Source organism: Perca fluviatilis, chromosome 5, assembly GCF_010015445.1.
Source record: "Perca fluviatilis chromosome 5, GENO_Pfluv_1.0, whole genome shotgun sequence".
Lineage (NCBI taxonomy): Eukaryota > Metazoa > Chordata > Actinopteri > Perciformes > Percidae > Perca > Perca fluviatilis.
The window spans coordinates 8,281,947-8,305,537 of record NC_053116.1 but is presented as its reverse complement, the minus strand read 5'-3'; the positions used below and the strand labels follow the sequence as shown (position 1 = coordinate 8,305,537).

The 23,591-nt window shown below is 40.0% G+C and overlaps 1 protein-coding gene and 1 long non-coding RNA gene across 7 annotated transcripts in view; one reads left to right on the top strand and one right to left on the bottom strand.

The window, feature by feature from the left end:
* hnf4a (hepatocyte nuclear factor 4, alpha) overlaps positions 1-14,743 on the bottom strand; it is a 26,070-nt gene extending 11,327 nt beyond the window's left edge. Inside the window, exon 1 of one of the 2 annotated variants that reach the window (XM_039801217.1) lies at positions 14,638-14,743. In XM_039801217.1, the coding sequence (XP_039657151.1) occupies positions 14,638-14,677 (40 nt within the window). In that variant the 5' untranslated portion in view covers positions 14,678-14,743. Of the gene's footprint in view, positions 1-14,631 lie in introns of both variants that reach the window. The other variant, XM_039801216.1, reaches the window with a different exon arrangement.
* Positions 9,076-23,591, top strand: LOC120559498. 5 transcript variants are annotated; one of them, XR_005639298.1, is made up of 5 exons: positions 9,076-9,588; positions 14,652-15,006; positions 15,141-15,241; positions 20,500-21,005; positions 21,747-23,591. It is a non-coding gene; the product is annotated as an uncharacterized LOC120559498 (long non-coding RNA). The 5 variants fall into 5 exon arrangements; XR_005639296.1 differs by having other exon boundaries at positions 14,652-15,241; positions 20,500-20,731; positions 20,854-21,005; XR_005639295.1 differs by having other exon boundaries at positions 14,657-15,241.

Here is a 23,591-nt window from a genome sequence, read left to right as displayed (position 1 = left end):
TAAGATTTTTGCACACAAAGCACATGTAGTTTATAAAATCTGACGTTTTATTATAAAGGAAACTAGCCGACGATATAAGGGCCTTCAAGTCCAGCCGAAATGATTAGACCATTAAACACACAACGGGTTGGATCCTTTTTTTGATTTTTCTGCATTGTGTACTTTCACTTTTAATACTTTAAGTAACATTTTCCTGATGATACTTTTACATACTTTTACATCAGTACCATTTTCAATGCAGGACTTTTACTTGTAACGGAGTATTTTTACAGTGTGGTATTAGTACTTTCTTCCACCACTGGTCTCTTGTCACTAATGTTTAAACAAATCCTCCATGAAAGCTAAATCAGGACAATCCTTTGCCAAATCACTCCTCCGCCACTTTTAAACCAGCTCATTTTTTTTTTTTACAGCCAGCACCTATGTAGCATGCTGTTATCACATGCACACACATTTACAGCTCCCACATTACGTTATAAAGAAACCAAGAGAGCAAAACGAAGGTGCAGCTTAGCTCCGTGTGTCTGCAGGGAGACCCAAAGTGATACCTGATTTTACTGCAGTGCTGTACTGGTTGTTGCACTCGAGTATTTCCATTTCACGCAGCTCTATACTACAGCCATGGGTGGATTATAAGACAAATGTGCTCCAACTTCTCCTAAAAAAAAGGAGCAAGACACCAAAGACTGAAAGAGACACAAAACGTTGTGTATTGTTTTTTTGACATTTTGCAGGTGAAGCAGAACTCACTGGTTCAAAAACTGCACCTGGAACTTCAGTATTTAGTTCACATCGGAGAGTAAGAGTCTGTCAAAAAATTTTCCCGCCACAGCAGATCCACACTGACGCTCCTGTGCGCATAATACAAAGTGCTAGAAAACACTATAGGAAATATAGGAAACCATAATGAAAAAAGAAAAGATACAGGTCGTAAAGGTGATTTAAGTTACTTTACAAATTGTATTGTACTTGAAGGAAATGGTGCTGTAGCCTCAGCGTGCTGTGCAGCTGTAATAGGAATTTAAAAATGTAATTTGGTTGACAGACACTTAACATTAAAAGGCTGATCAGTGGCGAAACAAATGATCAAGATATACTGCAGCTACTTTTAACCAGATCTGTGACTGTTAAGATTTTACTAACAACACACAACCTATGATACAGGATTAGAGATGAAACTACCCAACAGTATATAAAGCCGTTTAACGTTAGCTCCACTTTGACCAACTGCCACATTGAAGTGCTTCTTATATGTTAATGCATCAATAATAATAATGAGTACTTTTACTTTTGATTCTTAAAGTACATTCTGATGATAATACTGTTGTACGCTCTGAGGTCTAAGGGCATTTTTACATTTGTTTTTAAACCTTCACCTCTTGAGGGATCCCTGTGTGTTCCGTGTCAAGATGTTCAGGAGAAACTCAGCTTTCTGTAAAGTGACACCCACATTTTTTACAGAGCAATGTGTAAAGAGATCATTTGGCCCTAAAGCTGAAAAGTTGACGTCCACTTTTTTGAAATTTCTCAAATCTCTTGTGAAAAACATACCTACACTCAATTGTTTTGGTGCTTGAAATGAGTTTACAAAAGTCGTGGGTTCAGAAAAGTAGCGTAATATATGAATGAAATAGTAAATACAATTTTGTAATATCACTTTTTGAGCAGGAGTGTCAAACATCTTTTGTCCTCAGAGGGTTAACTTGTAACTTGAGTATTTTTTTTAACAAAAGGAAAGGTTATGAATTTCTTCTACTTCAGGAAACCCACTGGCCGGATCATATCGGTCGGTCACATTCAGACCGACTGTACTTCCATGTGTAATGCGTCGCTGGTAAATCTGAGTTAATTCCAGCATAATTGCCAGGGGAAATTACTCTTGCTAAAGCAAAGTGATGCCTTTATGTAAAAGATTTCACTGTGAGAATGCAAGGGCTGATCCGACGCTTGTTGTTGGAATGGGGAGCTGCTCCTCAGGGAGACAGCCTCGACGATTCAGAGCATGTTAAAAATGCATTTCAGATAATTAGGAATCGCAAAAGATATATTCTTCAGTAGGAACAGAACCCAGGTTTATTACATGAGTTATTTTCTGTAGTTCTTTATCATAAACATGTCTCAAAGAGCTTCTCCTGTAAATATATCACGTTAAAAAGGAGTCACTCAGCAAATGTGATAAAATGAAAATTAAAATGGTGAAATATACACCATTATATATGTATGTATGTGTGTTTAGGAGGACTATGAACACACAAATAGGGTCACAAATTAGTGTGAGGCTAGATTCAGAGCATGTTAAAAATGCATTTCAGATAATTAGGAATCGCAAAAGATATATTCTTCAGTAGGAACAGAACCCAGGTTTATTACATGAGTTATTTTCTGTAGTTCTTTATCATAAACATGTCTCAAAGAGCTTCTCCTGTAAATATATCACGTTAAAAAGGAGTCGCTCAGCAAATGTGATAAAATGAAAATTATAATGGTGAAATATACACCATTATATATGTATGTATGTGTGTTTAGGAGGACTATGAACACACAAATAGGGTCACAAATTAGTGTGAGGCTAGTCTCGCACTGCCAGACCTTCCTCCACAGCGCTGCGGAGGAGGGTCTGGCTAGTCCACACAGCATTCCGGGATGGGAGAAAAACGTGCTCTGGTTTATTGGCAATTCTAACCAATCACAATCGTCTTGGGCGGCGCTATGCCAGTGCCTCGGTGCCATCTTAAAATGTCAACTCCAAAGGAAGCGGAAATTGACGGGCATCCGGACGAAAATGAAGGACATCCGGCAGCACTTGACCAATCCCGGAAATGAAACATCGTTGATGTAGACTAGTGCTACAGAGGCTGATCTTTAGTATACCGCAGGTCGGCATCGAACCCGGGCCGCTGCAAAGGACTCAGGCCGCACGGGGAGCACACTCTACTGGCTGAGCTAGAGGTCGCCCCATCTTTAGGACACTTATTGTCACAATAACTGACAAACCACAAGACATGAAAGGCAGAAAAAGTCTGAATATATATAATGTAGCTAAACGTAACAGATAAATGATTTAAGGATGCTACATTCGACCCACTTAAAAAAAAAAACATAAAGAGATCGTCATGTCTTATGTGAAAGAAATTGATGACACCATCAACTTTAATATGTTTATGAAATACTGTTCAATACAGTCCAGTTTAATATCAACTTTAATACTACTACACTTGTTATTTTGCATGTAGCCTACTTATTGGTGTGACGTATATCAAGTTTATTGTGAATGTCTGTGAATGTGATTTAGTGGAACAAATATCCCCACACGCACTATCAATCCAAATGATAACACTTTATTTTAACAGCTCTTATTTAGTGTTTATATATTGCATTTAAACACTTCATATATGGTTTATTCATACACGATGACACACGATCATTAATTCATTAGTTTTAAATGGACATAAGGAATCCTGAGCGGGATGGATGAGCACATAAGAATGAAGGGGTGTCGTCAACCCAGGAGTGGGCTTGTAAGAAGGCTAGGGTGGCGGCGTTTGAAAATATATATATCATATAAACAGTTTGCCAGATTAGATGTCTATACTAGCAAATAGGGAAAGTACCCGAGCTTTCTGGAGGGCTCCTAAGTAGCTTTGTGCTGGGGAGAGACGTGTGTAATAGGCTTATGGTGTTGGCATTTATTAGAGCTGGGCAATATATCGATATTATATCGATATCGTGATATGAGACTAGATATCGTCTTAGGTTTTGGATATCGTAATATCGTGATATGGCATAAGTGGTGTCTTTTCCTGGTTTTGAAGGCTGTATTACAGTAAGGTGATGTCATTTTCTGAACTTACCAGACTGTTGTAACTGTTCTATTATTTGCCTTTTCCCACTTAGTCATTATATCCACATTACTGATGATTATTCATCAAAAATCTCATTGCGTAAATATTTTGTGAAAGCACCAACAGTCAACACTACAATATCGTTGCGGTATCGATATCGAGGTATTTGGTCAAAAATATCGTGAGATTTGATTTTCTCCATATCGCCCAGCCCTAGCATTTATACATATTTTTATTTGGTTTATTGTCTTTTTTGCTACTATTTTGTTGAATGGTCTTGAATATTTAGTAGTTACAGTGTTAAAAAAAGATCTTAATCCAAAAACATTTTTAAGTGTTAATGTATTTGTCAACTATTATAACTCCCATAAAGCATAATTGTAAACAAGATGATTAGAAATATAAGTTGTAATAATGAGTTAGTTATGAATAATATTCATATACTATATACTCATTTATATGAGTATGTACTGTGAACACTGATGAACTCACACCTGTGATTTGTATGTGTGTGTTTTCATAAATCATGAAGTGCCATTACAGTATATGTTATGCTTTGATATCAATCATTCACTAAGTGTTAATAAGCCAGTTATGGATGTGTTACAGGAGGAGTTATAACTGTTGACAAACTCTTCAAAATGTACTTATAACTGCTTACAACTACATTATATATTAAATATAATATATCAGACTTATATTTAAACTGGCCTCTGTCTCATTGTTTGTAATTTTGTTTGATTTTAAGTTTGATTTTACGGTTTTATTTTATTTCTATTGTTATTTTATTCTTTTAGCTTGTTATTTTTACTGTTTTAGGGTCTTATTTTTTTTTTAACAATTTCACTCTTGTGAAGCACGTTGTGACTTTGTTCTGTAAAAGGTGCTCTATTAAATAATAATAATAATAATAATAATATTTATATCATCACTTTGTTCACTCGGGAGTGAAATGTGCCACATTTTAAGTGAATGCTGAAATTATTTTCTAAACATTGCTCAGTTTTTGGGGTGTTTTTTTTTCACATATGACTTTTCTAACACATTCCTGAATCCTGAATTTGTTTGTTTGAAAAAAAACAACAACATGAGAAAACGTTTTTGCACACCTCTTTGGTCGGGCAGGTGCGTAGGATATGATCAAAGGTAACAGATCAAAAATTGTTGAGAGAAAATAAACACTGACCATTACGCAAGCAATAATTTATTTAGAAAAATACAACTTTTCGGTCCCAGACCTTCATCAGGTAAATTCCTGATGAAGGTCTGGGACCGAAACATTGTATTTTTCTAAATAAATTATTGCTTGCGTAATGGTCAGTGTGCGGGATTTTCTCTCAACAAAAAAAACAACAACAAAAAAAATCTCTGCTTGCGCAAAGTGTGCGCCTCGCTGCGTGTCCCACAGCAAACAGCAGGCCTGTATTTGAAGAGAAAGTGCCAGTACATAGCAGCAGGTCAACGATCCCAAGTTCAAGCCGGACCTCAGAAGCAGTAAACCCCAGGCAGGTGAACCTGTTAACCATACACTCAAATTATACTGGAGGCTTGTAAAATTACTTCTCTCCCAGCAGGCAAACACCATTACATTCCCCGAGGGCTCCCGTGCACCATTCTGAGATGATCTGTTCAGTGATTCTATTTCTCTCGAAGGTAATCCAATCAGAGATGAAAATGGAAGTGATCAATGGTTAAAAACTATTCTTTTCACTCTGTCAGGTACAATCAGAGGTTGGAATTGATCTGGAGATCTGTTAACAAACTGATTAACTCAATGGAACCTACGCCCGTGATCAAAAGACGATTAGCGGCTTCTTCACACACTCCTACAGCCGAGGGTGTAACTTTGGGTTCAACATTGGGGAGGGGCTGGGGGGATGGGGGGGTTGAGATCTCCACTTTTGAGCAAAATTGAAATTGTATACGTCAGACACTTCATTTTCTGCATTCTGGTGAATTTCTCTCTCTCACAATTTGAGCCTTTTCTGCATCAAGTTATGGTGCAAATGTCTTTATTTATGTAAAGGAAGTTATAATAGGTTTTTGGGGGTTGGTTGCACTGGCCACTTTTGATTATTGGGGAGGTTGTAACCCCAACCCTTGTGAATTACCTAACATGCTCACAGATGATGAATCTGCATCCACTCTGCAGCTCGGCTGGAGCACGTTGTCCCACTTCGGTGTACAGAGGTCACCCATTACAACATTTCTTCACGTTCAATCAGTGCTGCTCTTTTTTTTTGCAATGCCCATATTTGCTCAAGAAGTGTGCTGATTATTTCAAAGCAATAAGCAGAGGGGGGGGGGTGGTGAGGATGGGAGAATCAGTGTAAAGCTATGAATGAGTCACTCAGAGCAAATCTTATCTTCCCCGTCATTAAAGTGCTTTTTATCGCTGCTCCCATCTGAAATTCCTGTGAACTCCTCAAGAAACAGTCGTATATACGGGACTATAAAGTACAATCTGCACGGTTACAGCTTTCTTAATCACACACACACTGACAAACGGTTCTGATGTGTTAGATACAGCGTCGAGGTCAGGTTCGCTCGGAATCCTCCCATTACTTATCTGCATTTTGAGGTGGGGGGGGGGGAGGGTTTGTCTTAACATACTGTACATACATTCCCACAATACACAGGCTGGACTGACACGTGCAGGAGGCTATAAAACACAGAGACCTATGGCCAGAATAAAGTTATCGCAGCTGTTTATTCTGGTGACAAATTTGAATGTAGTCTCCTATATTCATTCATTCGTATTCACACTCTGCCGCGAGTAAGAGGAAAAGACTTTCACAGCCGTGCTTACCATAGACTGTGACAATAAGGTGTGTACGCTAAGTATGAAGCTACAACCTACTGTGGAGACATTTCCCTTCGTAACCACAGTGGTCAACCTCGCGGTGGCGCTGGGGGAAAAGTCAGGGGGTCCCTAAAATCTCTAGGATTTGTCCAGAATGTCCAAACTATCATGGCAATCCATCCAGTAGTTGTTGAGATATTTTAATCGGGACCAAATTGGCTGGCCGACAGGCCCGAAATTACTATCATAGACTACGCAGACCAGATCCCATCAAACCAAATAGAAGAAGAAGAATATGTTTGTGTGGGACAATGCTGAGCGGTAGTCTGTTTGATTTATTGTCTATCTAACTTAAAAAGATTAACGTCAAACATCTCTATGCTTAAAGCTATAGTGCGTAGTTTCTGTCAACCCCATGAGGAATTCTAAGTAATGACAACAAGTAGTAACAACTGTCGCGCGTCCACGTGATACAAGCCTTCTGTGACCGCGCACCACCCCCACCCCTCCTCCACACAGTTGCTAGTAGCCAAGGAGGACACGGAGGATTCAGAAAACATGATGGACTCTTCAGAAGAGGTGATAATCTTCACTCAAGTTTCTGCGCGGGAAGGTCGCCGGACGCCTCAATCTTCTGAACATAGCCATACTGAGAAATCCAGAGAGACTTGTGTGGAGCTGATAGTCTCAATTAGCTTCGTAGCAACTCATTTGGCAACGGCTTGAATGTAACGGAAGCTACGCACTAAAGCTTTAAGACTGTCCTCCGAAGAAAAACGCCCACATAAGTCGTTTGTTCAAGCAGCAATTCTCATATTTACGTTTATAGTGGTGGCGCCCTCTGCTGGCTGTAGTAGTTATGACAGGAGCGAAGCAGGACATAAGGATAAAGATAAAGCTCCCGCCAAGTTCCGCGTAAGGTCGGGGGGGTGGATGGGTCATAAAAACACCGGACTTTCACCTAGGAAACTACGGTGTGTGTGTTATTTGAATACATAAAAGTAACTTTACGGAAACAAACAGAGCTACGTCACGTTGTGTGTCATGTGTGTAACCGGAAGTGAAGTAACATCCGATTTCAACCCAAACCAACAACAACAACAACAACAACAACAACAACAACAACAACAACAACAACAACAACAACAACCTACACTGTTAGAAATGTCCAAAGAAATATGGGCTAATATTCCGTATTATATAAAGGAATTTTCTGAAATGATTTTTTACAGGTGTTTTTCCGTATTTAGATTTTTGGATTAACAGAAATGTCCGGGACAAGGGATAAAAATGCTCTGCAGTCCCCCATAAAGCGGGGGGTCACACCTGGTCACCCGAGAACCATGTCACTAGAGTGACTAAAAATGACACGCAAAGTAAATTTTTGGATCAACGGAAGTACATTTCCAGGATAATTGCCTGACATCACACGCAAGATGTCCCTCACCTTCCGCTCTCTGTTTGTTGCCGTTCTCAAACTCCGTTCGCTTCGGGGGAAACTACAACAAACTTCGAGCTAGCAAGCTACACGCTGAAAATGGAAAGTTTCGAAGAAAATTCGGAACGGTTGTATGTGGCGTTTTCTTTTTTCAGGGTGCAAATGTTGTAGCGGAGCAGAGCCGGCGTCGCTGCGTCCGGAGCTTGCAATGCGAGACTATTGATGGTCTAATAGTCACACTTTTCTTTGAACACTTTTTCAATCATTAAAATGGTTAAACATTGCTGGAAAGGTTACGTATTTAGCAGAAGATAAAGTTCTTTTGGATTGAAATACTTTGTGGAGGCCAACCTTTAGAACAGCTGACAAAATGACGTGAGATACTCAACATGTAAGCATTTAGGAAACAGGACAGTTTGGTGCATGTAGTAGGTTGTATAATAAGTAATACTGACAACTTTGAGGTGGGTAATGTAGAAGAGGCAGTAGTGTAGTGTAGTGCATTAGTAGTCTGTGATCTGGGATGGCCGAGATGGAAAATAACTTATATTACCTTTTAGTGTTTTTATTCTGTGCCATGCTTCAGTTTTATGCATACATTTTAATTTTTTTTTTCATTTTTTTTTTTTCTGGGTCCCATGTTGGAGTCAAGCTTTTATTGTGGGTTTCTTTGATTCTCTGTTTGGTTTTTTTTTTCTGTGAACATTTGAGCGAGGGGGTTTATGTGTTATGTTGTTTATGGCATAATAAAATCAAGTTTGTCTTATTGTAAGCTTTGTGAGCGCAAAATAAATTGGCGGTAAGCAGTTAATTCAAGCTGAAGCAGAACGTTTGGCTGCAGCTGACAACAACCGGCTGACATGTAGCTGTCAAATAGCTGCTAAATACAGTAGGAGGCTGGCATGTTGACATTTTTTGATGGGCCAGAGAGTGCTGTCTTATAATCAGTCACCCAAACTCCTGCCCCGGGGCTAAAAGTCAAAGGATCGCTGAGACCTGATGTAACACTTGTGTGATTCTCCCCGTTGAAACTTCAAACTCCAGTTTGTGAACAAAGTCCTATATCTTCTGAATAGGAATCTCCGACCACTGGCCAAACTCCATTCGCAACCACTGCCTATTTGTACCTTCTCCTCAATGATTACATTTCATTTCCCCAAGTCCGATCTCAAAGGCAGACCGCAGGGAAGCAACATTAAGTAAGAAAAATTAAACAAAAACAAACAAAAAAAACCAGGAACCAGCAGCTTGGGAGGAAAAGAGGATCATGGTGGCCCCGGTGGAGGAGTTGTTTAATAAGATATGGAATATGCGCTGTCTGGGGACTTATTTGGTTTCTTTCTGAGAAAGCTGCAGCACATGGGGAAATGTGAGTGTTTGTGCAGCACCATCCAGGAGCGTGTTGATGTTGATAAAGAGTAAAACAGAAGGAGACAATGTGCTGGCTGCAGCAGGTTTGAGGCTGCCGCTCTGCTCTGCTCTGCTGCAGTAGATGGAGGAGATAGGTGAGTAGGATGTCATGGCAAAGACCTTGTCAACAGATAACTATCTGCAAATAACATCGCTTATGCAAGCCCCTGTCGCTGACTGCCGGAATATCAGGGTTTTTCTATGCCACTGGAATATTGTCAATTACTTTCATTGCTTCCAATGACACAGAGTTTTTTGTTAAGATCAAATGACCTTATATATATATATATATATATATATATATATATATATATATATATATATATATATATATATATAAGTTCCTAATAGTGTTATGTTATTGGGTTTGGTCTGACATATTGTGTTAAACTGCTTTCGTAGTGGAAACTACTTTTGTACCACTCAGTTTTTCTTTTCTTTTCCTGTCAAATAATTACTCTATATCTCCAGTGAAGTTAATCTGACCTCAGAGGCCAACACACCCTGTTACCCAAAGCCTACTGTATCTCCCATGTAGCGGTAGTTTTTAGGATTTCGTGCTAAAATGACAAATGTAACCCACGGGTGTGATCACTTTGCCAATCAGAGGCCTTTCCATGTAACATAAAATGTTTTTTTGGTTTCTCTTCAGCCATATAACTTTCTTAAGGGGATGTTTAACATAGTTTTATAAAGATGATTTCAATACACTGAAGATGGAACGACGTCGAAATCGTTGAAATGGTTTCTGTGAAACAACAGAAGAGTTATATCGTCCTCATCCATGATGACTATTTGGTCTCAGGGTAATGATAGCCCGCTTTTGACCTATTTAGTTGCTCAGTATCTTTTAATATTACTGGGGGACACACAATTAGGTAAATAAATGAGGGAGGTATGCAGTTGTAGGAGGATGATATAATGATTTTTTTTTTCTTTTTAAATTATTTCTGACACTGTGTGCTATGTCTTTGTGTCTAAAATGTCCTTATGCAATGTACGTAAAGCACAGTAACAATGCATTTCAGTGCATTTCTTTAGAGTTACTAACTTTTGCAGGAGAACCACAACTTTAATTCTCATGCACGAGCACTTAAAGTATTTCTTTATGTCACATATTTCCCTTTTTGTTTTTTTCAAGCCAAAATAACCCCTCAACACATCAACTTTGTGAAGTTTCAAGCCGAAAGACAATATTCTCCAGATAAAATCTCTAATCTACAAAAAAACATGGTGCACGCAAGTCAGACTGAAAAACTCAAGTAGCCTCCGTGACACCAAATAAGTAAACAATTGCTTCAATAAACACGAAGACCCATGCAAGACGTAAATCAATCACAGCATGTGATAAGGCGCTGTAATCATTAACTCAGTTTTTGCTGAGGATTCATTTTGACTGCCTCCGTCAGCAGCTCTGCTCTGAGCACGTTTATCTCTGGGATTCTCTATGAGGTCCTCGGGTCAGCACACAATCGATTAACATCGTTTCACCTCCACAGCTTGAATAACAAGGCACTAAATATTTGGGCATTCGACATTATCCTGTCAGCACACAGGGCCGAAATCTACAGGACGTTATCTAAGGCTGAAACATAAAAACTGTGATTTATAAATATTTTATTTATCAACGATATCACGATTATAAATATTTGTGATTACTTTGCTTAATCCAAGAATGCAAAAACTATATAATGCAATAGTCTGCTGACCAGTGGTGGAATGTAACTAATGTAAGATTTACTCAAGTAGTTTGAGATACTTGTACTTTGAGTCTTTTCTTTTCGTGCCACTTTCCACTTGTACTTCGCCACATTTCAGAGAGAAATATTGTACTTTTTTATAATAATAATAATTATAATGTATAATTTATTGATCCCGCAAGGGGAAATTACAATGTTTTCACTCTGTTGTTATTATACAAATTACACACAGGCCTGAATTACACACACACATGCTCAGTACCTATACATGTGCTAATGGAGAGATGTCAGAGTGAGGGGTGGCTGCCCTTGAAAAGGCGCCCCGAGCATTTGGGGTTCGCTGCCTTGCTCAAGAGCACATTGGCAGTGCCCAGGAGGTGAACTGGCATCTCTGTCGAGCAGTCCACCACCATACTTTGGTGCGTATGGGGACTTGAACCAGCGACCCTCCGGTTCCCAATCCAACTCCCTACTGACTTTACTCCACTACATTCATCTGACAGCTCTAGTTACTAGTTACTTTACACATTAAGTTGTTTTGAACGCAAAACACATGTTGTTTATAAAATCTGATGTTTTATTATAAATTAGATTTAGATTTTAGATTTAGATTCAACTTTATTTGTCATTGTGTACAAAGACAACCAAATGCAGTGAAACTAGCCAACAATATAAGGGCCTACAAGTCCAGCTGAAATGGTTAGACCATTAAACACACAACTGGTTGGATCCCTTCCAGTCTCTAAAATGGGAGGATTTTTCTGCATTGAGTACTTTTACTTTTAATACTTTAACTACATTTTCCTGATGATCCTTACATATTTTTACTTAAGTAACATTTCCAATGCAGGACTTTTACTTGTAACAGAGTATTTTTGTATGGTATGTGTGGTGTTAGTACTTTTACTCAAATAAAGGATCTGAATACTTCTTCCAGCACTGCTGCTGACTGCATCAGTGACTCTGATCTACATTTGCTCAGACAGTTTAAACACTCGTTAGCTCATTTTTTTCTTCTTTTTCTGACCGTCCATTGGCTGCTGTCTTTCTACCTGCTGAGGTCGCATGCTGCTCTCTCCTGGTCTCCATGTGTGTGAACAAACCAACTCAGTCGTCTGATCAGGCTCTGATTTTGCATTTCAATGTCACAGGCCTGTCAGCAGTGGTGGAGGAAGTATTCCAAAACTTTTTCTTAAGTGAAAGAAGTAGCAGCACCACCAAGTCCTGCATTCCAATTGTTTTTGTTGAGTAAAAGTGCAAAATGTGGATGTGCATTCAAATTGCAGCTGCAGACCTCTTGGTGTACTTCGATTCTTTACTTAGTCATATTAGCAATACTGCAATATTAAAATACTCCATTACAAGTAGGAATCCTGCGTTGAAAATGTCATTTAAAAAAAAAAGTAAAAAGCAAAATATACTTAAAGAACTAAGAGTAAAAGTAATCATTATGCAGAAAAAAATGCTTCTGGCAGTTTTATGCATGAGATATTATATTTGCTATGGTAACTTAAAGGTCCAGTGTGTGGGAATTTCTCCCATCTAGTGTTGAGATCATATATCGCAGTCAACTCTCTCGCGCCACGCAGTTCAAAGTACGTATTACAGCTACGGTAGCCTTCACGCTTCAAAAAGCCGGTCTCTTGCTCTTTTCAATATCCTTTTTCTTTTTCTGGGCGAAGAAGAAGAACTCCTGTTTCTGAAATTTGGATTTTGAATACGTGTGGTCCTCCATGTTTCCTTCTTCAAACTTGCCGGGGCCGGGGAAGCTACGATACCCATTAGCAGCATTAGCAGAACCTGTGAGTTTATCATGTGACAGAGAAAACGAGAAAGGCGGAGCAGTATGTCCTGTATGTCCCTTACCAGCTAAGCCGGCTACCCCAGTTCATGCAAGCGCAAATTTAACATTTCAAGCCAAAAGGAATACTTGGAGTTGATGGTGGTGGTCAATATTCATGAAAAACGGACAAGTTTGGGAACGGGCAACACCGATTTTGATAATGAACAACTAAACACGTTACACACCGGACCTTTACCATGTAAGAAGCATTTGAATGTTGTAGCTGGTCAAGGTAGAGCTCATTTTAACTTCAACAACATTATGAACAGTTTTTTATTTTAATCTATAACAATGCATCATATTTTATTAGATCATGACGGCCTTTGCATGTGAAATGAAAGTAAGTCTGAACTTAAAGCTGTCAGATTAATGTAGAGTAAAACGTGGAGTGGAAAGTACAATATTTCCCTCGGAGACGTACATGTAGTGCAGTTGAAGTATCACGCAGCATAACATGGAAACACTCAAGTGAAGTTCAATTAGAATTAAGTTCACCACACAAGGGCGCAACTTTGGGTTAAACATTGGGAGGAGGGGCGGGGGGAGGGGGGGGTTGAGATCTCCACTTTTGAGCAAAATTGAAATCTTTAGCATATCAAACACTTTATGCATTCTGGTAAATTTTTCTGCAACAATTTTTGCCTTTTTCTGCATCAATTCATGGTGCAACTTAATTATGTTAAGGGTATTATTGTTAGCAATTGTAACCCCCGTCCCCCATCCCTCCTGTAAATTACACCTACACCGGTACATTAGTTAAAAAGTACTTTGTTCCTTTCCACCACTAAGTAAAGTACCTGAAACGTATAATTGAGTCTGGTACTTAGGCGTTCTAAGTTACCTGCTGGCCCTGCCAGTGAGACAACATTAAAATCACGACTTATACTGCCATCATGTGGACACGTAGCACACAAAGCCCACACTCTATTCACTGCACTTAACCCAGCCTCACACTACAATGTTTTAGCCACAAACTGACTACAATGTTCATCACATAGAATCCAAAAAAGGACCTTTTTTCACAGCAGACATTTTGACTTGTCATAGTAGGAAAAGCCCAGCTGAAATTGATAACCTCAACGACGGCTCAATTCTCATCAAGTGTCCCAGTAAACTAGTTCAGTGAGTCAGCATGCACAATACCAGGGTCTCTCCTAAGTGGAATGCAGCCATCAGTAATGGTTTGGAATACACCTGTGCCTTTCCTACTATGACATGTCAACATGTCTGCCTGTGAAAAAAAGGTCTATTGAGGTCGTCAAGATATTGTAACGTATTACACATTACTTCAACATTTTCCTCGATGAAGCCGCTCTTGCAAGCGGTCAACGTTTAAAGCGTTCCACTTGTGCAGCGCATTTCTGTCGAAGGGTTCAAGCAGCAGTGAGCCAGAAACACACAATGTACTCGTGTAGTTTAGTCTGTCAGCTTCCAGCAGCTTTGCTTCCCATAGCTCACCGGTTTTAACGCACAGCAACAACAGCAGCTTGTTGTTTGCCCTCCATTCTTGGAATAATCTACACACTGATTCTCAATTCTCAAAGCTCTCTCTCTCTCTCTTTCTCTCTCTCTCTCTCTCTCTCGGTTCCCGTTACCTGTACCTGGGTCGATGAAGTGCAGCGTCCCATCCTGGCCATACATCCCCCTGAAGGCCGAGCCCTGACAGTGAGCCGGCCAGCTGAGCGAAGGCCCATGAGCCTCAGCGGCTCTCTCAGGCCCGGCCAGGCTGAGGCAGGCTGGGAGGAGAAGCAGGGCCACTGTTACCGGATAGTGCTGTTTGCCGGGGCCACCGGGCTGGCTTGTAAGGGCCCACAGCACCCAGGGATAATCCCCCTAATGCCTGTCACAATGAGATTTGATTGGAGACTTGAACACCCGGATTAAAAGTGGCAAGTAATACCTACCCTCCAAACAGGCTGCTAATTGGGCTAAACACCGGAGAGGCACTTCTAGATCATATTTTTATTACAGTACGGATTCAATTTCACTTCATTAGCTGAGTGATTTGTCCACCAGGACACTATAACACAAGCTTAATACTTTCTATACGGCTGCAGTCATATTCTTAATTCTCTAACTTTTTTTTTATGATACGTTATTTCAGATATGAAGTTCATGTTGCTGTTACTGTCTGATCACATTCACGCTGTCACAAGCTGGCAAAAGCAGCTCGCCATTGACACAGTCAGAGACTTCATTACTGCAGTAAGTCGAAATGAAGCGAGCTTACATTCAAAATCAGTTAATCCAGATGACAAACATCATGTTAAGGTCTTAAACATGTTTTAAAGTGGGTAAACATGTGTAAAAACACTCCATTTAGATCAGAAAGGCACATGGAAATTAAAAAAGTTACATAATTATTAGTGCTGTCACTTAAACGCGTTAACGCAAACCCATTTTAACGGCGTAATTTTTTTTTATCGCGAGATTAACGTTCTTTTTGGCCTAGCGAACTTTGTAGTTTTTTTCACATGCTGTTGCAACAACTAGTAACGTTAGAACAACTACAACACCACACCGGATCTAGCTAGACCGGAAACTAAACAACAGGCACGCCGCGCACACTTGTTTGGGCGTTTGCGAGCCGGCCAAAGAGTAGTAGGCTAACGTTACGTTTTGAGTGGATGGCGAGCGCGAGACGCCAAAATGGATGCCAATAAGATTCTGAATGGAAAGTTTACTTTTAAAAAGTTGCCAAATGGTTCCATTGACGAGACCAAAGCGATCTGTGTGTTTTGTCGTTGAGAATGGAGCTATCGTAGCAGCACGTCCAGTCTGAAATGCCACCTGATGGCCAAGCACACAGCTGATGCCAATTCTCCGCCCCCTCGTCAAAGCCAGGCGACAAAAGCGCAAAGCAAGCCGATCCACTTTTCCATGTTGATAAGAGCATTAAAATAAGAAAAAATAATGGGACAAAAAGAAATCAAGGGACGTTTAGAATAGATAAAAATGTGCGAGTTAACTATGACATTAATGCGATTAATCGCGATTAAATATTTTAATCGTTTGACAGCACTAATAATTATACGCCTGCATGGGTATTTTAATAAAGTAGCCAATTCCAGGACCCTGTGGCGGGAAGGAAAAATTGTAGCCGACCCCTCCCACCCTGGACACAAACTCTTTGACCCCCCCTCCAATTTACATGGACTCTTATCCCCCCCAATACACTGTAGGCACTACACATTTCATTAATGTCATCACATCTGTCTATACGAGTTACATCATTGCACATCTTTTTGGACTATTTTCTCGGTGCATTGCATATTCTTTTTAATCTTAAAAGGTCCGGTGTGTAACGTGTTTAGTTGTTTATAATGAAAATCGGTGTTGCCCGTTCCCAAACTTCTAAAACTTCGTCCTTTTTCATGAATATTTACCACCACCATCAATTCCAAGTATTCCTTTTGGCTTGAAATGTTACATTTGTGTTAGCATGAACTGGGGTAGACGCTCCATATTCACACGCCATCTTGAATATATTTCTGCACATTTTCTACCAAGCTATTTCATATTAAAAAGTTACATTGTACATATTTTTTTTTAAATATTTTATTGTAATTTTCTACATTCGTGTTTCTTGTTATGCACCATTACACCAAAGCAAATTCCTTGTATATAAAAAACCTACTCGGCAACAAACCGGATTCTGATTCTGATTCACTTTGCTTGTCAAGTGTAGTGGGTTGTCAACATTAGAAAACAAAGCAAGAGTTGCAAACTAAGACATTTGTGAAAATTCATTAAAAATCTAAAACAAAAAAAATCTTGGTAAACAGCAGTTGACTAAACACTCTCTCCACATGGGCGAGAAGTGCTTTAAGTGCTTTGAAAAATGAATTTGAAGATTTCCATAACAATTGGGCAACTCCATCTGCTGAAGAAGAGTTACAGCACAGTTACTAATGGGCCATTTAGTGAGACTGATTTGTCAACAGTTTATAAACTAGTTAAAACCCATCTCCAACATAGCAATCTAAGACATCAAAATGCTGCTTACACATCAGTAATTATAATACAGTAATAGAACACTGACAGGGGCCAGTTTGCCACCCAATGAGTACTTTTACTTCTGCTTCCTTAACTACATGTTGCTGATAATGCTTCACTTTTGCCGATTCCGTAAAATTATGAAGGACTATTGCTTTTGCTATGTTTACTGAAGTAAAAGATCTCAATACTTCTTCCACCACTGCCTTCCGTTCAAATTGATTTCAGTCAATCAATGCAAACATCAAATTTGACTCATTTTCAAAAAGTTTCTATATCAGAAATTTGGGTTTCTTTCAACCAAAATTGTCAAAAGAAATAACGTCACAAGTTTTATTCAATTTCATAGCATTTACATTTACACGGGAAGACAACACAAGGGTTAAACACATTTCAGGTACTATGTATATATATACATAAATATATAGGTTTTCTCATGATAAATCATCCTGACCCACACAGCAGCATGCAGCGTGTATGCCACAAACATTCGTAATAAGTTGTTGACTGTGTTGACATTTAGATGTGGTTTTTGTGAGTCATTTGCACCGTTTTAACTTAGTCTCTGTCGCTCCGATGGTGTGTGTTAAGGAGCCTCTCCGTGCCCCTCTGTCAAGTCATTCAGCTTTGTGGGCAAACAGATAATCCGCCGAGGAGCTGTTGAACGGCTGCTGTCATGTTTGCATTCACCAAGAGATTCTGCAAACAAGCAGAGCTCGGGAGTTTGTCCAGGTTGTGACCGTTGGGCAATTAATCCCATATGTCTGACACAAGTTGTGTGCGTTGTAGGAAACCCTGCTAAAAATGACAGAAGACACTCGGCACCCTCTCTTTCCTGAATATGAACTTCTGCCATCGGGGGGGGGGGAAGATTCCGTGTGCCGAGATGTAAAACAATCTGACTTACTGTAAGTTATCGTTCATCCAAACCTCTATCAAGCTGCACAACAAGAGAAATGTGCAATAAATACACCAGCACTTTTTGCACACGGTCACTTTTTAAGATGTCGTATTGGCATACAGTCATGCATCATTCATGTCCTGAGATGCTTTGTTGATCTTATGTTGTTTTTATGTCGATTTTATGTCGATTTTACAACGGTTTCTCGGTTACGTGTTTGTGTTGTGAAGCAACAGTTTGTAGCACTATGCCCAACACAAATGTCCCCCTCTGGGACAATAAAGTCTGTTCTATTCTATTCTAAGAGGACGGTCTGTCAACTTGTCTCTGTAGCCGAGTCTCAAAAGGCTGTTTTGGTAGAGATAACTACCAGACGTCACTCAAAATCTTTGACACGCTTGGCTTTACTCATGGGCATGTTGAATACGCAGTGCTTGCTAGAGTCATAATGTCAGCACAGGTTGGAAGAAAACAGTGATTTGCAGTTTGTTTGGACAAAGAAGCATAGTATAACCCGATCTAGGCCAAAAAGAGGCTTAGTGTAGGCAGCAGCCAAAGAATGCATTCGTAACTTAAATGCCCTTATTTTGGAAGATTTGTATACTGGATAAACAAACCCTTTCAGAAAATGTTGCTTTTGTTGCTATTTAAAGCAGTTTGAGAGACAATTCATGGATGACAGAGGTGGCTAATCAGAGCTTAATGCAATGGTCACTGGCTTTAAAAATCAGGGGCATATGATACATACACAAAATGCAGTCAATTCTCTAGTTTGGACTCCTTTTTTTATAGCATGTAGTTTAAAGGATAAGGCAAAAACAACATGTTAGTCCATCTATAAAAACTTCCTGGCTTCCCTACTCTGTCTGTAGCCCATTTGTATCTACTAAAGACATAGCCTTAAAAACAGGTCATGAGTGTCTGCTTTCATGTTAGTAAAAGGCTCAGTTATTTCCAAAAACACGTGGGCACTGTAGTTTATAGCAAAAGTTACTCAAACAGAGTGTTTGTTGGGAACTATTTTCAGCGACGGATTAGTACACAGTTAATGCTCTAGTGAGTATTTGGGGCAGCAGGACGATGTATGTGGGATTGAGTCAGAATGAAGTACAGTGTGTGTTCATGTTGATGAAGGAACAGTATGGCTTTTTAATAGTTTTTTAGAAAACAATGGCTGAGAAAAATAAAGAACCTCACCAGACATGTCCACTAAAGACGAGATCAGCCCTGAACCGTACAGGCATTAACGGTCTCTTGGCCTCTTCACACGATCGTGTTAAACGATGCCTCAGATTGTAATATATTTGATGAAATGTGCAATAAATACTCAGTAGCTGCCATGATTTACTAGTGAGGATTACCACCAACATAATCACATCTTTGTGTGGTTGTTCAGATCTTGTTGATAGAGACATTGTCACTTTTTTCCCCCCATTGTATTATTATCATTATGTTGAATGTGTGAATGTAATTACTGGCATCAGTGGTCGTTCAATATGGAAGATTTAAAATGCCTAATAAACACAAATCAAAATACAATACACGTTATGTGCATGTCCTTTTTATGCGGCGTATGCATTTACTGTGTCATAATTGAATGATTTTTTTAATTACAATTATTTAGACTTTTGTGAATGAACTGAACTCTGACCTGAACTTTTTTTAAACGGCTAGTCAACGGGGAGATTTTGTGTCTAGTCCAACTTCGACGTGCATATTTGCGCCTTTGGATATTTGACCAACAGCAAAGCGGACGAGAACGGAGAGAAGAAGAGCTTTTTAGTCGTTTTTATTGAACCTCCTCTGTTGGAGTAGCCTACAATCTGCTCCACAACAGAGGAATTGTTTGCAGACAGATGATGCAAATACATATTTTGATGTGTACATAATGATGAATACATCTGAGCTAGCAAGCTCGTTAGCCTGGAGAGCTATCATCAGAGGCACTGTACCTGGGTCCAGCACTTAGCGCCGCCCAAGACGATTGGGATTGGTTTAAAGAAATGCTTAATAACCCAGAGCAGGTTTCTCTCCGATCCCACAATGCTGTGTGGACTAGCCAGACCCTCCTCCGCAGAGCTGTGGAGGAAGGTCTGGCAATGCGAGACTTAAGTGCCGCCCAAGACTTACAGTAGATCACCAACTGACAATGTGAGCAGTCACAATGTCACAAAACTAGAACCAAATGTTTTTGCGCTACATTTATTTATATTCTTAAACATTTTTTAATATATTAGGTCTGAGGTGACGTTTGGATGAACAAGAATACAGTGTCACAAACTGGCTAAAGGTGTAAAAAAAGCACCTGAGTCCCTTTCTGTTTCCGGGCCTTTAGCAGGAGTGATAGCAATGGGTTGCTGCAGTAGAGTGCAGAGAAATGGGGAGAGCAGGTGTAGGATATGGCTAATTATAGGTGAATTAACCTGACCATAAAAAAATAAAAAACAACATCTCTCCCCGGGCTTCCAGAATAACATGGCTCACACAGCAATATCTGTTCAGGGGCAAACCAACTCTTTGGCCACATTAATCAATATTTGTGTCATTTTCTTTCTCATTTGGCCAGAGCTTTGCAGAAATTTGCATCTCCTCATCCCACTGTGACATGCAAATCGTTCGGACGGATGACCACAGGAGTGAAAACCAAACTTCCATCAGCTGCTTTGTTTGAAAGCCGCGGAGTGAGAGGCGGCGCTGTGCAGCGAGGCCTTCGCTTTCATTGACATAGTTCAAAACAGACATCACAGGAGGAACGGAACGTACTGCATGCAGTCTGCAGCAGCAACGTGAAGCGAGATGTGAGAGATAGGGATTTCTCCGTTTGTACAGCATCACATACTGCAGCCGTAAATAAAATATAAGCTTCATCAATCGGTTTCGTGTTTCAGGCTTTACAAAGAGAATGTTTTCCGCCCTTCAGGTTCCAGAATAAACACACGTCTGACTTCTTCCAGTAACGCGGCTTTTCAAAACTCCTTCGTGCATCAACACTTTCAAATCATCCTCTTATCCAGCGGTGGAATGTAACTAAGCACATTTACTCAAGTACTATACTTAAGTACAAATGTTGAGGTACTTGTGCTTTCCTTGAGTCTTTTCATGCCACTTTCTACTCCACTACATTTCAGAGAGAAATATTGTACGTTTTACTCCACTACATTCATTTAACAGCTTTAGTTACTTTACACATTAAAGGGATATGCCACCGTTTGTTGAAATAGGGCTTATCATGCTCTCCCCTACCTGTAGATAGGTGGGCCAACTCATTTTTTGTGCATGCATTGTTTTAGTCCTGTGCAACACCAGCAGCGCAGCCGCTAGTTAGCTTAGCGTAGTGAATGGAATCCTATGTTGCCGGTTAGCATGTTAGCATGTGAGCCAACAAAAGACAAAAAAAAAAACTAATTACTTGCACTGAGACAAAAAAATGCATTGGCCCACCTATCTACAGCCAGGGGAGACCGTGATAAGCCCTATTTCAACAAACGGTGGCGTATTCCTTTAAGATCTTTGCCCATAAAACACATGCAGTTTAAAAAATATGCCGTTTTATTATAAAGTGAACTAGCCGACAATATAAGGGCCTACAAGTCCAGCTGAAATGATTAGACCATTAAACACACAACTGGTTGGATCCTTTACAGTTTCTAAAATGTGAGGATTACTTTAAGTACATTTTCCCAATAATACTTACAAACTTTTGCTTAAGTAACATTTTCAATGCAGGACTTTTACTTGTAACAGAGTATTTTTACAGTGTGGTAATAGTAGGATCTGAATACTTCTTCCACCACTGCTCTTATACCCCCTCAGACTTGATGTACTCCCAACTGCTCTGACATCTCAAAAACCTTTGAACCATCGTCAGCATCAAGCCCGGCTGCCACGGCCTTTCTCAACAACCTCCATCTCTCTGACACACCTCCTGGATTACAGCCGTGTGAAAAGGGCAGACACAAATGGCGACGAGATTTCCACCCTCCGAGTCTGCAGTGATCTGCCAGAGCTCTGGAGCCGCTGCACAAAACCACCGAAAAAGAAAAGAAGAAGCAAGCAGCTGCCCCCCCCCCCACTGAAACCACCGGGCCGAGGTGCTAAAAACAGTACCAAATAGTGTGTACTCACCAAATGGAAGTTCCATACTTGAAGTGACTTGTGTGTTTACATTGACCATTTCGTCCTCTGCTTCCTCTCCAACATGTGTTTAAAATCCGCTTTTTCCCTCCCTCCCCATGAGGTGTAAAATGTGGAAGTTTGGCGCAGGTTGCTGTAGCGGGAGAAGGCTTTTGTTGGTGCAAGGTAAGGCCGGTGTTGCCGCTGTTATCTTATTGATTTTCCTAATCTGGGCAAATGTGGGTGGGGAGGTTAAACAGTAACCAGGCTCGTATGGACACCTATCTATATAGCAGCTGTAACTAAGGCAACATGATGATAGAAACTCAAATAAACACAAAGTTATTATGTGCATTTCCCTCTTTCTCATCACTAAATAGCAGTTTTTCTAGATACAGATTAGGAGTGAATAGGAGCGCCGAATAAGAAACTGAATTGATGCTAAAAGGAGAGAGAGAGAGAGAGAGAAAGCTGGAGGGTGGAGAGTGACATAAAAGACAGAGGAGTGGAGAATGTACCAAGGGTGGCAGCGGACAAACTGTGGATGATGAGTGGCGTCACCAGTTTTGTTTTGACCGAGGGGAAAATGTTGCCGACGGATATAGAATTGGGCCTGAATCACCTGTGTGGATGACAAAACACCCACCGACATCTCATTTTAAAATCTTATATTTTCAGTCTCCCGGGCTGAAATGGAAATGTCCCTCCGGTTTCACTTCATAATGGCAAATGTTGCACCATGCAGTTCCCATCTGATACAGTTTACAGATTTACTTGTACCAGCGTATAAATATTAGAGTTGGACGTGGGATTGATCACTTTCTGTAACATCACTGGTGTCACAACAGCATGAAAACCAAGGCACTCTTGTTGAATAAAATATTTTAAAATCCTTTATTGATGCGGCTAATGCATAGCAAAAGGTAAAAAAATACGCACCAACGCGTTGCGGCACACGGGCCTTCTTCAGGCTGACTAACCAGAAGTATGGAGTTTATGCAATTTACAGTCTCTTGATGAATAATTTGACACCTTTTTGCTTCCATACTTAGAGTTAGATGAGAAGATCGATCCAATCTCATATTACATATACTGTACATATACAGCCCGCAGCCAGTTAGCTTAGCTTAGCATAAAGGCCGGAAACGGGGAGCAGCTAGCCTGGCTCTGTCCAAAGGTAACTACCAGCACCTCTAAAAGCTCTCTAATCAACACGTTACTGCTCGATAATCTATAAATTGTGGTTTTACGGGGTGTGTTATGTGCCGGACTATTTCTTAGCTGGCAACTGCAATGTGACGACAAGACATCAGGAGAAAAAGAAACACAACACATGTAACTTTCAGCAAGAAAGCGAATAAGCGCATTTACCAAAATGTCGAACTTTTTCTTTAGTGTCTGTGGAGGCATTAACTGGTGATGACAGCACAATGCCAGTCGTTTTATAAAGTACGGATGTCCGTTTCCTTCCGATTTCTTTGTGTTGGCATTTTAAACTGTGGATAAACGGTGGATTTGTGAGGACTGTGGTTAACCGCTCCTCAG